The 13079-nt window shown below is 36.8% G+C and overlaps 1 protein-coding gene across 3 annotated transcripts in view; it reads right to left on the minus strand.

Moving 5' to 3' along the window:
- The window catches only part of RIF1 (replication timing regulatory factor 1), a 73758-nt gene that overhangs the window by 13355 nt on the left and 47324 nt on the right, over positions 1 to 13079 (minus strand). For 2 of the 3 annotated variants that reach the window (XM_011943057.1, XM_011943055.1), the window contains exons 25-33: positions 12589 to 12688; positions 11376 to 11495; positions 9787 to 9938; positions 8726 to 8806; positions 8589 to 8640; positions 4924 to 8157; positions 2914 to 3060; positions 2306 to 2421; positions 1199 to 1352 (exon numbers count right to left, since the gene is read on the minus strand). In XM_011943057.1, the coding sequence (XP_011798447.1) occupies positions 1199 to 1352; positions 2306 to 2421; positions 2914 to 3060; positions 4924 to 8157; positions 8589 to 8640; positions 8726 to 8806; positions 9787 to 9938; positions 11376 to 11495; positions 12589 to 12688 (4156 nt within the window). Of the gene's footprint in view, positions 1 to 1198; positions 1353 to 2305; positions 2422 to 2510; positions 2589 to 2913; positions 3061 to 4923; positions 8158 to 8588; positions 8641 to 8725; positions 8807 to 9786; positions 9939 to 11375; positions 11496 to 12588; positions 12689 to 13079 lie in introns of all 3 variants that reach the window. The other variant, XM_011943054.1, reaches the window with a different exon arrangement.

The raw sequence follows: 13079 nt of genomic DNA on the forward strand, positions 1-13079 counted from the left end.
TAAAAATACAAAAAATTAGCCGGGTGAGGTGGCGGGCGCCTGTGGTCCCAGCTACTCGGGAGGCTGAGGCAGGAGAATGGCATGAACCCGGGAGGCGGAGGTTGCCGTGAGCTGAGATTCGGCCACTGCACTCCAGCCTGGGCGAAAGAGCAAGACTCCGTCTCAAAAAAAAGAAACTGAATAAGAAAATACTTTAGAAACTAAATCTGTGAGACAGAAAATTACTAGTAGTTTTGGTTCTCTCTTATGAGTAACCGGTTAACAAACGTTTAGAAGATCACAAGTAAGTTAATATAAAATCAAGGACCTTCAAGAATACAGCAGAAGTCTTCAGTGGCTGGCAAACCCCAGGTCTAAGAAATTCTGATTCAGAACACTGCTTACTCTATTTTTCATGTACTCAAAACTTCTGATACAGGTTGAGTATACCTACTCCAAAAATGGAATGTTTTTTGGATGGAATGGAATCCAAAATTTGAAGCTTTTTGAGCAATGACATGATGCCCAAATGCTCTAATGAGTGTTTTGGATCTCCAGATTAGGGATGCTCAAATGTCAAGGAGCTGTATAATGCAAACATCCCAAAATCGAAATAAATCTGAAGTCCAATTCAGATAAGGAATACTAAGCAATTCAGATAAGGCCCTAAGCAATTCAGATAAGGAATACTCAATCTGTACTGTCAATGGATAGAGGGTCTCTGAATGGGTTTCAGTAGTCTGTGAATCCTTCTGAAATTATACACAAAATATTCCGTATAGTTTTATAGCAGGCAAGAATCTTAGCTTTCATCATCATCTTGAAAAATGCCCAATGACCCAAAATGTTCATGTGCACAATACTGACAAAAAGGAAAGGGAAGAAAAATAAGTCACAAATGTGGTAGGCATCAAAATCAAAATACTGTGACCTACAATTGTGTGGTTTTGGTAGATATTTGGATTTGAACATCTAGGTTTTAGCAGTAGCAGCCATGGAATCAAATACCAAATGGTGGAAATGAAAGAGAGAAGGGGATGAACAGAATTCAAAGAGAAAACAATTTAAACATTTATCTGAGGTGCAATACATAAAGACAGTACAAAATAAATGAATCAATTTCCCTGTGCCATTATGAAGTGATCTTTTAACAAACTTCTGTAACTGTACTGCTACGTCATTTATTTATATACATCGTAGCTAACATCTAAGTTTTTACCTGCTGCTCATGATATATTCTGAGAGCCTTTTTTACATTGGACACTTTTGGAGAACGGATAGGAAGAGTTTTTATTTCAGATGCTGTAAGAGTACTCAAATCACCAATAGTTTTTATATTCTTAGCTCTAATGAGTTGTCCCAGGCCTCTTGCCCTAAACAAAACAGAAACAGGAAATTATAATTATACAATTTTACTTATATGCTATTTGCAAGGATATCCAGTTGAATTTCCCCATTTAAGCTCAATCATAACTGAGGTTTGCCCACAGTAAAGACAGGCACATGTATGTGTAATTTAAAATAAAATTCGAATCTGATGTGTGTGTCTGGTATAAGCAATAGTACTGGAAACTGAATGAGCCTATTGCGTGCCTTGTGCTTTACATACATCTCTTTAATAGATAATTCTTAAGTATGCCTAATCGCCTCCCCAACTTTAATCAGAAATGGACTTGGTATGTCTGACACATATTATTGAATCATTAAATTCCTCAGAGAATTTTAAGAATACTTCATCTCCTATTGGAGATTATGCCATGACAGGGCAGCCTGATTAACAGAGAAACTACCTTAAGGCATCACAAACTACCTGAAACACTTCTTTTAATCAAGATAGAGTGAACGATCTACACGCAAGCATTTAAGTTTCCAAGACTTAAAACATCAAGGAAACAAACTTCTAATTAGAAACAAAACAAAACACCTGATCAACAGGTTTTATGTATGTGAGTCTCATGCTGCTTACACATGATGACTTAACAGCTATGTAGTTTTGGTGGTAATCTTTGTAAACTACATCCTATAAAGTAGAAATGATATCCATATTCCTCATAAGGTTTACATTTGGATTAAACAAGATAATGGATATAAGGGTTCAATGCAGCACCTGAAATATTATGCATACATCTTACTATATTAAGATAAATGTTTCTCATATTGCCTTATTTGGCCTACCTTCTCAATTGTATTTTTATTTCAAAAATAAAATGTGTGTGAGAGCAGTACATGCCAATTAATTCTAAACATGAGAACCAAGCATTCAAACAGTCCTCTTAAATAAAGTGGCATCTTGGAATATAACCAAGAAGCCTAAATAACCACTTACCACATGTTTGATGTAATCTGAGGTAAAATGATGTCAACTGGTGCCACACAGTTCACCAAAGCTGGGTAAACACTTTCTGTTGGGCATGGTATGGACTCTTTGGCCATTTCTGAAATCTTAGAATAAATTTCAGAAGCTGTTACACAGAGGTCAACTGACTGAACATGAAAATATAAAGTGACATGAAAACTAAAGCACTTCTTACTAAACACTTCTTTGAGCTCTTAAATTTAGGGCTACGTGATCCTGGGGACAGAAATCCTTTGGCTGAAGTGGTATTATGCTAGATAGAAGAAAGGAGAGAAAAAAACACTCAGAACCCTAGATGACTATAATTTTACAATTTTTACAACTTAGACTGCAATCATGTCTTTAAAATTTCAAAAAACATAAAAAGAGTAATCTACTACCTAATCAATTACTTGCAGGATCATTACTGCCTCTTACCACCTCTTCTCTTCCTTTCTGCTTACCGTGTAGTAAACAAAAGAATATATTTTAAACGAAGGAAGAAGTTTTTCAAATATGTAGTTCATTCTATGACACATCATGCACATGTAATTCTGTGTCTGTATACGTATACGTACATTTTAAAGCCTACAGCTTACCTTAGATTGTGTAGTAGGAGAAGTTTTAACACTTTTTCCTATAGGAGAACTATTTGAAGAATGGGACCTAACAATAGAGCATCGTCTATCAATGTCATCCGCCAATCCTGCTTGGTATATTGGATCTGCAAAGGAGACACGGCGAACCTGGAAACACAGGTCAGGATTTTACTTAACAAAATTAAAGTTTTTAAAAAATTACACCATACATTTTCATTATGAGGTTACCCAAAAATAGAATGTGGGTTCAGAAAAAAGTCAGCTGCACAGTTCCTAGCAACTGCCTTCACAGATATTAAAACTCAATACCACAATTCATTCTAATTTTCTATATGTTAAATTGTCTCTGCATAATACCAAAGATTGTGAAAAAGGTATAGTAGCAAAAACTGAACAAAGCCACATGTGGCAGTTAGAAGTGTATGATCTGGATTCTATTAAGTTTATGGGATTACCAGATGAGAAAGAAGACTGATGTAAAAAGAGAAATAGGCCAGGTGCAGTGGCTCACGCCTGTAATCCCAGCACTTTGGGAGGCCAAGACAAGCGGATCACGAGGTCAGGAGTCCAAGATCAGCCTGACCAACATGGTGAAACCTTCTCTCTACTAAAAATACAAAAATTAGCCGGGCTTAGTGGCGCATGCCTGTAATCCCAGCTACTCAAGAGGCTGAGGCAGGAGAATCCCTTGAACACGGGAGGCGGAGGCGGAGGCTGCAGTGAGCCGAGACCGTGCCACTGCACTACAGCCTGGGCGACAGAGTGAGACTCCATTTCAAAAAACAAGCAAGCAACAAAACAAAACAAAAAACTTAATCTCTAGATTCTCAACAGAAGAATTTTCAGTGGATCTTGCAAAGTTTATACACCATATGAATAACAGATTTTGAAGAAACTTTTTTTTTTTTGAGACAGAGTCTTGCTCTGTCGCCAGGCTGGAGCACAGTGGCACAATCTCAGCTCACCACAACCTCTGCGTCCTGTGTTGAAGCGATTCTCCTGCCTCAGCCTCTCAAGTAGCTGGAACTACAGCTGTGCACCACCACGCCCAACTAATTTTTCTATTTTTAGTAGAGATAAGGTTTCTCCATGTTGGTCAGGCTGGTCCTGAACTCCCGACCCTCAGGTGATCCACCCGCCTTGGCCTCCCAAATCCCACGCCTGGGATTACAGGTGTGAGCCACTTAGCCCGGCCAAAGGAACATTTTCAAAGTATGTTCGTTGAAGGCAAAAAGCCAGGTGTCATATCTATATATGCACGCTTGTATATATAAAATGTATTCTATAATGAATAGTAGGTTCAAGTTCAAAATTAAGGAATGCCAACATCATACCTTTACAGTACATCTATTTTGTTAAGTAGAAGACAAGTTGAGTTATGTAAATACATTTAACTTTTCCTATTTTTTAATTCATTCATTCAACAAACTATGTGAAAGGCACAGGGCCTGAAGCTAAAGCAGATATATATATAATCCAACTTTTCTAAAGTAAAAGGTCTATAATTTAGCTGAGGAAATGTGGATAGAAATAACTATAAAAAAGATCACATCTACAAGCTGATGACGGCACATGAGACTTTTTAATTAGATATGGTCTGGAACATATATGTAAAATGTAAAACAGCATAATGTTCCAACACACGACAACTGCTAAATCTGCTTTATCAATGGCAGTGTTGCCTGCATTCTTAAATCTGTTTCCTCATATTATGGTATTGGGAGCCAAAAAGATGTTAGGAGCCTTATCAATTTTGCCAAAAGTGAACAATGTGCAAAGCTGCATAAAGATCTTTAGTGTTGTAAAATGAAAGACTTATCTAAAAAGCTTAAGTCTCCTTTTTTCAAAACCTTTTCTTCTACCTACCTTTTCCCCAGCAACCATTATGGTAAATAATCAAATGAGTGGCCATATAATAATAATATTTTGTCATTCACCAGAGGTCACTGTATGGCCAAAATATCCCAACCAAATACTGGGTTCCTTAATATTCAGCCTCATTCTCCTTACCTTGTTAACAGGTGATGAGATTTCATCTTCTTGGGATCTTTTTAGTCCTCTCTTTAAAATGCTCGTAGATGGAGAAGCCAAAGGAGACCAGACACAGCGTGTCTGCATGCCACTAGGACTGTCATTTGCTGACACAAGTAAAGGATCAAGTTCCCTTAGTTTTTGAGGAGATGCATTATTGTCTTCTGTTATTAGTTCAGAGATAGCTGTTCCAGATGTAAGAGACTGTGATGGTTCCTCCACTTTCTCTGAAGTATGGTGATCTTCCTGTAAAATATCACTTTCCATTACCATTTGATTGCTATCTAATTTTTCTTCAGATTTACTACATTCAGTATTTGTTTCAGTTTTATTAGCATCAGTGAGTCCTTCTTCAGTGCTCATTTCAACTGTGTCACGAACAAAGTTTTCCGCTTCTGCAGTCAACATTTTTGTTTCAGCTTCATCAGGCTTTAAGGTTTTGGTATTGATGCCCTCATTCTCTGTTTCACCATCATGGCCAGTTTCAGCCTTCACCTCGCCAATCTTCATTTCTTTATCATTTTTCATTTCTATATTTGTTTCTTCAGATGAGTGTGGATCAGATACATCATTTCCTCCATCTAGTTCCCCAGCCGCTGTTTGTTCAGAAATCTCAGTTTGAGCATTCAATTTTACAGGTGTAGTATTATCAGAAAGACTAACATCTGAATTAAATTCCTCAGTTGCTACTTCTTTAGCATTCAGTTTAGCTGTGTCTGCTTCAGAGTCATCATTTCTTTTATTTTCTATTGCTGCTTCTTCAGAAATACCAGTTTTGGTTGTCTCTTGTTCATGGAAGCTAGCTTCATTTCCTACATCCAATTCCATCGTTTCTACTTTCTCTAGATTGGGTTCTGTTACTTTACATGCATTTCCTTCAACAGTAACATTCTCTAGACTCATTTCCATTTTAGGGGTTTCTTCTGGTTTTTCTTCTTTTGTCTCCAAAGATTCCTGTGAAACATTTCTCGAGTCACCTGAACATGGGCCAACAGTTTTAAAATTTTCATTAGGTGACTCTTGGCTTTCAAGAGACATTGCTTCACTAGAATCCACATCACAAGTTTCCTCTCCAAAGTTTACTATTCCAGAAGGAAGAGATTCTTGCATAGTGTTTTCTTTTGATTTGGTTTCAGAAATAATTAATGAATCATTAATAGTATCATTATCCTCTTTGAGACCCAAATGAAAATTCACACTATGATGTTCATCTAAAAATTGTCCTTCAGAATATGGATTAGCTTGAGAAGTTTCTGACGTGCTTACAGGTGCTTGCACATCTGCCTTTTTTGTTTCACTAATCTCTACATCATTATTTTCTGTATTCTTTAACCCAACGAGTGACTTTTCCTGAGGTTGTGATTTTTCCCCACAGCAATCACAACCTTTAGATCTCCTCACTCTCCTACTTCTCTTGTGTTGGCATTCAAGTGTTTGAAACGTTTTTTCTGAAAGCAAAGAAACATCTGATGTCCCGATTTTTGAGGATTCTCCCAAACTACAATTATCAAAAGAGTCTCGCTTATGTAATCTCTTAATGGCATTTCTAGTCCTTAGATTTGATTCTGGCACAAGTAGACTTGTAAAGGAATAGTCTGCATATTTGCTAGTTTCATTTTTTTCCTCACATGGATTTGGTAAATCATCAGGAACTTGCAATATTTCTGAAGTTACTGTAGAATCCTGACATATTACAGTACTACTTTCATCTTGTTTTTCACAAATCTGAGGTTTTATGTTTACGTCTTCTTGGGAACTTGCTTTATAATCATGTGACTGATTTTCAGCTTTTATACATTCCTGTTTCACCACTTTCTCTTCTTGATCTTGAATGTCAACACTTTCGTTGCTTTTGTTTTTCCATTTTCCAGATCTCTTCTTCCTAGAACCTTCTTCTTTTGCCTCCGAACTATCAGATTCCGAGTTTTCAATGCTGGAAAGCAAACCCTGAGATGCTCTTCTTGTTTGATACCGTGTTCGGCCTCTGACTAGTTTCTCAGAGGACTTATCTATAACATCCTGGGTACCATCCCCCTCAGACTTAATGTTATCAGGGTCTGGCTTTTTTTTCTTTTGTTCAGTTTCTGCATTAGCACTGTTTTCCCCAAGAGTCTTCTCATGTAAATTATTTCCTTTCTCAATTAAATTCTCCGGTACAGTTTGTTCAGAAATCAGTTTTTGTTTAGGTGAAACATCATCTTTTATATGCAACGGACTCTTCTGAAGAGGTTTTTCTTCTTCCTTACGTCGTTCCTTTTTTTGATGATTATTTTCTTTATCTTGGCTTTCAGTGGTAGACTCTACTACTTCTGAACGTCGCCTTGACGACCGTCTAAGGGTTTTCTGATTTGGAGTTATCAGAACCAGACTATCCTCATTTACCAAATGATCTGTTGATATTACTACTGGGGGTGTATTTTCTTTGGATTCCAAATTAATTTCTACAGTTTTCTCCTCAACAGTATTAGTTTCCAGTAATACAGCATTTTCCATTGTTGCTGCTTTAAGCTTTGTATTGTCATGCTCCATTATAGACTCAGATAGGTGAACCTGATTATCTGACACACATTCTGTTTGATTAAGCAAATCAGATGGGTTATTTTCTAAGACTACCATGCCTTCAATAGATTCCTCAGTATTTTTCTCCTGCTCAGATCTTATTAAGGGCTTAGACTTTGTATTCCCTGTTTGTTCAGCTTTACCAGCTCTCCGGCTTGATCTCTTAGTTCCATTCACTATTTTTTCAGAATCAGATTTTGAAAAACTCCCTTCTCTTTGCTTTGCTTTTGGTAGAAAATCTGTTTTAATCATGGTTTCCTGGTTATTTTTCACTGTAACAGTTGATGAAATATTATTCAACAGGGATGGACTAAAAGGTCTATTTTCTGAACCATCAAACTTCTCCAAAGTAATAAAGGTTTGCCTCCGACTTGTAGGGCATGGGGGAGTTCCAGAAACAGTGGCATTAGAAACTGAACTACTGCTGACAACGAAAGAATTTTCTGTACTAGATGCACATTCAGTTAATGTTTTCTTTGATGAAATTAAAGCTTTTTTCCTGTCATCATTATTACTGTTCGACATTTCTGGACTGGTTTTGCCAAGAGAACCACACTCGTTATTTGAAAGGGAGGCCTTTTCAAGATGTTCATCCATACCACGGTCTTCTGTGACACCTTGAGGAATGACAATGTCACTGTCCAATTGCTCCTCCTGCACAGAAATATATATATATATATACACACACAGATTAATAGCTGGCAAACGAGTTTGACTTTCTGGGAAAACTTTAGTTTAAAACTTCAGTAACCCAAAGATAATCACTGACATAATATATGGCAACTATTCCAAAGTTAGTGGTAGATACCTAATAGTTTGTGTTCCTAATAGTAAACATTCAAGAAAAGCCAAGTACATTTATTTTACACACACACACACACACACACACACACGCATGCAGAATGACTAGTGTCTGCTGATAATCTGCTAGTATCTGAATGGGAATTAACAGGAAATCATACAATAAATCTACAATAAATCTTAAAATTAATAAATGGAAGATCTACAGACATTTCAGCAGTTTAACAGACTGTATAATAGAAGGGTAATTCTAAAAAGCCCAAAATATGAAATGTCAAACATACCGTAATCATCTTAGAATCTTCCTTTGGTTTTCTGGTTAAAGTAGGAATTTCCCTGAAATAAATGTAAGAATATTGCTTTTATAATTATTTGACAATGAATAAAACAGATATAAAAGTTGGATGGCTTCTGTACTTACATAGACTCTTCCTGACTATATTGAGTAAATAAGGTATCCTGGGAAACATCCAGATTATTATACATGGCAGGAATATCACACCTGAAAAAAACTGTATATAAGTAACTCCAAAAAACGGATGATATCCTGACAATTAGCAATTAAACTTATGGCCAGGGACGGTGGCTCACGCCTGTAATCCCAGCACTTTGGAAGGTTGCAGTGGGCAAGCTGCTTGAGCTCAGGAGTTCAAGACCAGCATGGGCAACATGGCGAAATCCTATCTCTACAAAAAATAAAAAATTAGCTGGGCATGATGGCATGCATCTGTAGTCCCAGCTACTTGGGAGGTTGATGTGGAAGGATCACTTGAGCCTGGGAGGCAGAGACTGCAGTGAGCAGAGATCATACCATTGCACTCCAGCCTGGGTAACAGAAAGAGACTCTGTCTCAAAAAAAAAAAAAAAAAACCATAAAAAGAAAAGAAACTTACAATTCTACTAAATTGTTATAAAATCATAACCTAAATGTGTATTTCTCAGATACTCCATCAAACTGTCTTCCCCTCCCAATCTGTCTCAGAGAAGAAATTCAGTTTATAAATATTTGGTACATTACTAGGTTAGCTTTATACATTATGAAATGCATTTATGTACAATATAACTTTTGGCATTAAAATTTAGTGTATGTGGCCGGGTGTGGTGTCTCACACCTGTAATCCCAGAACTTCTGGAGGCCGAGGTGGGCGGATCACAAGTTCAGGAGATCGAGACCATCCTGGCTAACTGGTAAAACCCCGTCTCTACTAAAAATACAAAAAAATTAGCCGGGCATGGTAGCACGTGCCTGTGGTACCAGCTACTCGGGAGGCTGAGGCAGGAGAATGGCGTGAACCCAGGAGGCAAAGCTCACAGTGAGCCAAGACTGCGCCACTGCACTCCAGCCTGGGCGACAGAGCAAAACTCTATCTCCAAAAAAAATTAGTACGCATATTTTAGCTCTAAACACAGAGTTATAGTTTTCTTGCATGAAAGATAAGCCTGAATACCAAATACCCATCTCAAGATATAAGGCCTACAAACCGCTTTGTTTTGAGAACTTCTTTTTGGTGCTCAGTTAATATTCTTTCCTTTGCATCTTTTCCTTGTGGAGGTATAAACACAAAGTCAGCAGACTTTTCCTCTTCTAAAAGAATTTCATTCTTTACTTTCAAAGATGAAGATTCAAGTTTCAGCTGCAGATTTGAAAAAATAAGCAAAAGTACATTTTAGTTTCCAAATTATTTTCCATTATTTCTTTTTTTTTTTTTTTTTGAGACGGAGTCTCGCTCTGTTGCCCAGGCTAGAGTGCAGTGGCCGGATCTCAGCTCACTGCAAGCTCCGCCTCCCGGGTTCACACCATTCTCCTGCCTCAGCCTCCCGAGTAGCTGGGACTACAGGCACCCGCCACCTCACCCGGCTAGTTTTTTGTATTTTTTTTTTTTTAAGTAGAGACGGGGTTTCACCGTGTTAGCCAGGATGGTCTCGATCTCCTGACCTCGTGATCCGCCCGTCTCGGCCTCCCAAAGTGCTGGGATTACAGGCTTGAGCCACCGTGCCCGGCCTTATTTTCCAATATTTCTATCACTCTCTTCTAATGACACCATTTTTCAATAGTGATTACGAAGTTCATGATACTCATGATCAGTAACAAATTAGTGCAATGTTCCCCACTTTCTGCATCTAATAAATATTGAGAAAGTAGAAAATATTAAATCTCTTTACAAAGTAGGCAAGTCTGTGCTTAACTACAAAGTATGGACAAAACCATCTGTCAGGCCAGCATATGGAAATGAACTGATTTGGAGGGAGGAGAGTAACTGCAGCTCTCAAGTTGAGGCAGGACTTAGTCAAGTGAAAGTCATCAATACAATATGCCCTACATACAATTAACTTTGGTACTACAATGTTATCCTAATAAATGTTCATTGGAACCATTGCTTTAATTCTACTTATAGCTGCTACAAGAATGTGGCAGAGGTATTCTTAAAAAATAACACTTTTCTTTCATTTCACCAGGGCCATGGTCTCAAGATTCTAGAATAACCTTTACTGGAGGTCATGGAAGAGAGAACTGTTGTCTAAAAGTCAGTTAACTGGCAACTAGCATGATACTTAGTTCAGATTTGAGCTTAACATAGGTGTCTTATCTAGGCATTATTTATTTCTAATCAAAATATTAAGTTCTAAAATAACAATAATCCTAAACAAAAGTTCTAAAATATTTTCCTCTTGTGCTACCTGTGTTAGTCATTCATAACTGTCTCATTCCATCTCGAGGGGGCTGCTGCCTGGAATAACTACATGTAAACAGTTGCTAAGCATTACATAGAAACTTATCTTTCCTAATCAGGAATCATCACCCAAGGCTTCTAGGTCACCATGCTATCCTGGCATTGCTAAGCATTACACAGAAACTTTATCTTTCCTAACCAGGAATCATCACCTAAGGCTTCTATCCTGGCAGTCTTGCTACCCTGGCAGTCTTTCTAGACCAAATGCTCTCAATTCCCCTGCAATCCCAACCTTTATTTAGTCTTTTACAGTTTTTCCACCCAATTTTCAAAGTTGTATGTAAGTTACCATATACTTTATCTTTAAAAATTTGATTAAATATACTTTCGAAAACATACTTTGGCTGCTGGTTTCGTATTTTCTTTTTTATTCTTTGTTTGTGCCAAAAATGAATCTCTTTTTCCATTTGATTTTCTCTCCATGCCACTTATCTTCACATTTAATTGTGAATTTTCTGTCTGTTTTAATAAAAACGAAACAATTTCATTAAATACAACAGTAATATTTTACTTTTCCTTTTCACATTTTAAAAATTCCTGCCCAATAAATAGTAATTGCAAATAATGTCAAAATTTTTCTAATTATTCAATCCTATAAAAATCGAAGAAAGGAAAGTCACTGTCTAATTCAATAATAGCAAATGGCTTTGGTGTCTCTTTTATACTAGCTGTTTAATACCACTCAATTTTATGAATTCTGAAAATGAGACATATCACATAACATAAAGTGAATTAAATTACTAGATTCAAACACTCTACCTGTAACTGAAAATATTTCTAAGAGAATATTCAAAGCCATAGAACTTTAAACATTAAACAACTGAAGGTTAATAAAGCATGTATGATAGAGCAAATTTCCCCTCAACAGAATTTTACAGACGAAAATACCACTGAACTCTTTAACAAGTCTAAATTGTTAGTTATCTGGCAGAAAATTTTTACTTCAGCCAAAACCAAATGCGATACTTAGTTGGCTATAACAGTCTTTTTTCTCTGAAAGATTCTAAACAAAAACTACCTATACCCTAGCTGCTCCTGAACAGATAAAAAGTTTTCTAAGAACACTCCAGCTCACAAGTCTATAGTACCAGTGCCTTTAACTCCTAGATCTTCAGGCAGTAATCAAATATTATTAGCCAAAGAAACTTTGCTCCTAATGCAATGTTGACAGCAAAGATGTGTTTTTCTGATAGAAGAAAGGAGAAAATCAATTTTTAAAAAATGAGAAAATGAACAGCAGCTCTGGCTTAGACATGACTTAGTAACCATTATTTCCAGTTTTTCCAAAGCAACAATTATGTATTTTACTCTTTGTGAACAGCACAGATGAGGTACCTGAGTTCAAAACAAATGATTAATGACAAGAATTAGAGATTATTTACATGAGAATCTCTAGTGAAAATCACAAAAGTAATTTTAGGCCACACAACTGACAAAATGGAAAAAGCCTATGTTACAAACCTCTTTTCTGTTCAGGTTGTACTTATTTATAACTTTCAACAAATAACTTAAATGTCCAAAAACAAATGAACAATAAAACCCCCCAACTTACTCCATCAGAATATGGTCCACTGGATTCCTCCATCATTTCAACAGTTTCCAAACCAGGCAACAGGAGCAGAAATTTTTGTTTGGCTTGTGTTAGTACTGGTCTTTAAAAAAGTACATAAAATATACATCTTAAGTCAAGTAGTACTGGTGAACACTGATGATCTGTTAATAACAGCACTTTAATTTTTAGAGCAGCAAAATACATCTTTATTTTTAAATAAAGACTGTTCCTTACTATGCATATATAAAACTGGGAGAAATGAGGCAATTTTTGTTTTTCCCTGTAGTTTTCTGAATTTCCAAATTTTTATCATGGAAAATTCCAATAATAAGTAGAATATTATATAAAATATTCATGTCGGCCGGGCGCGGTGGCTCAAGCCTGTAATCCCAGCACTTTGGGAGGCCAAGACGGGCGGATCACGAGGTCAGGAGATCGAGACCATCCTGGCTAACACGGTGAAACCCCGTCTCTACTAAAAATACAAAAAA

The sequence above is a fragment of the Colobus angolensis genome, unplaced genomic scaffold (assembly GCF_000951035.1).
Source record: "Colobus angolensis palliatus isolate OR3802 unplaced genomic scaffold, Cang.pa_1.0 Scaffold215, whole genome shotgun sequence".
Taxonomy (NCBI): domain Eukaryota; kingdom Metazoa; phylum Chordata; class Mammalia; order Primates; family Cercopithecidae; genus Colobus; species Colobus angolensis.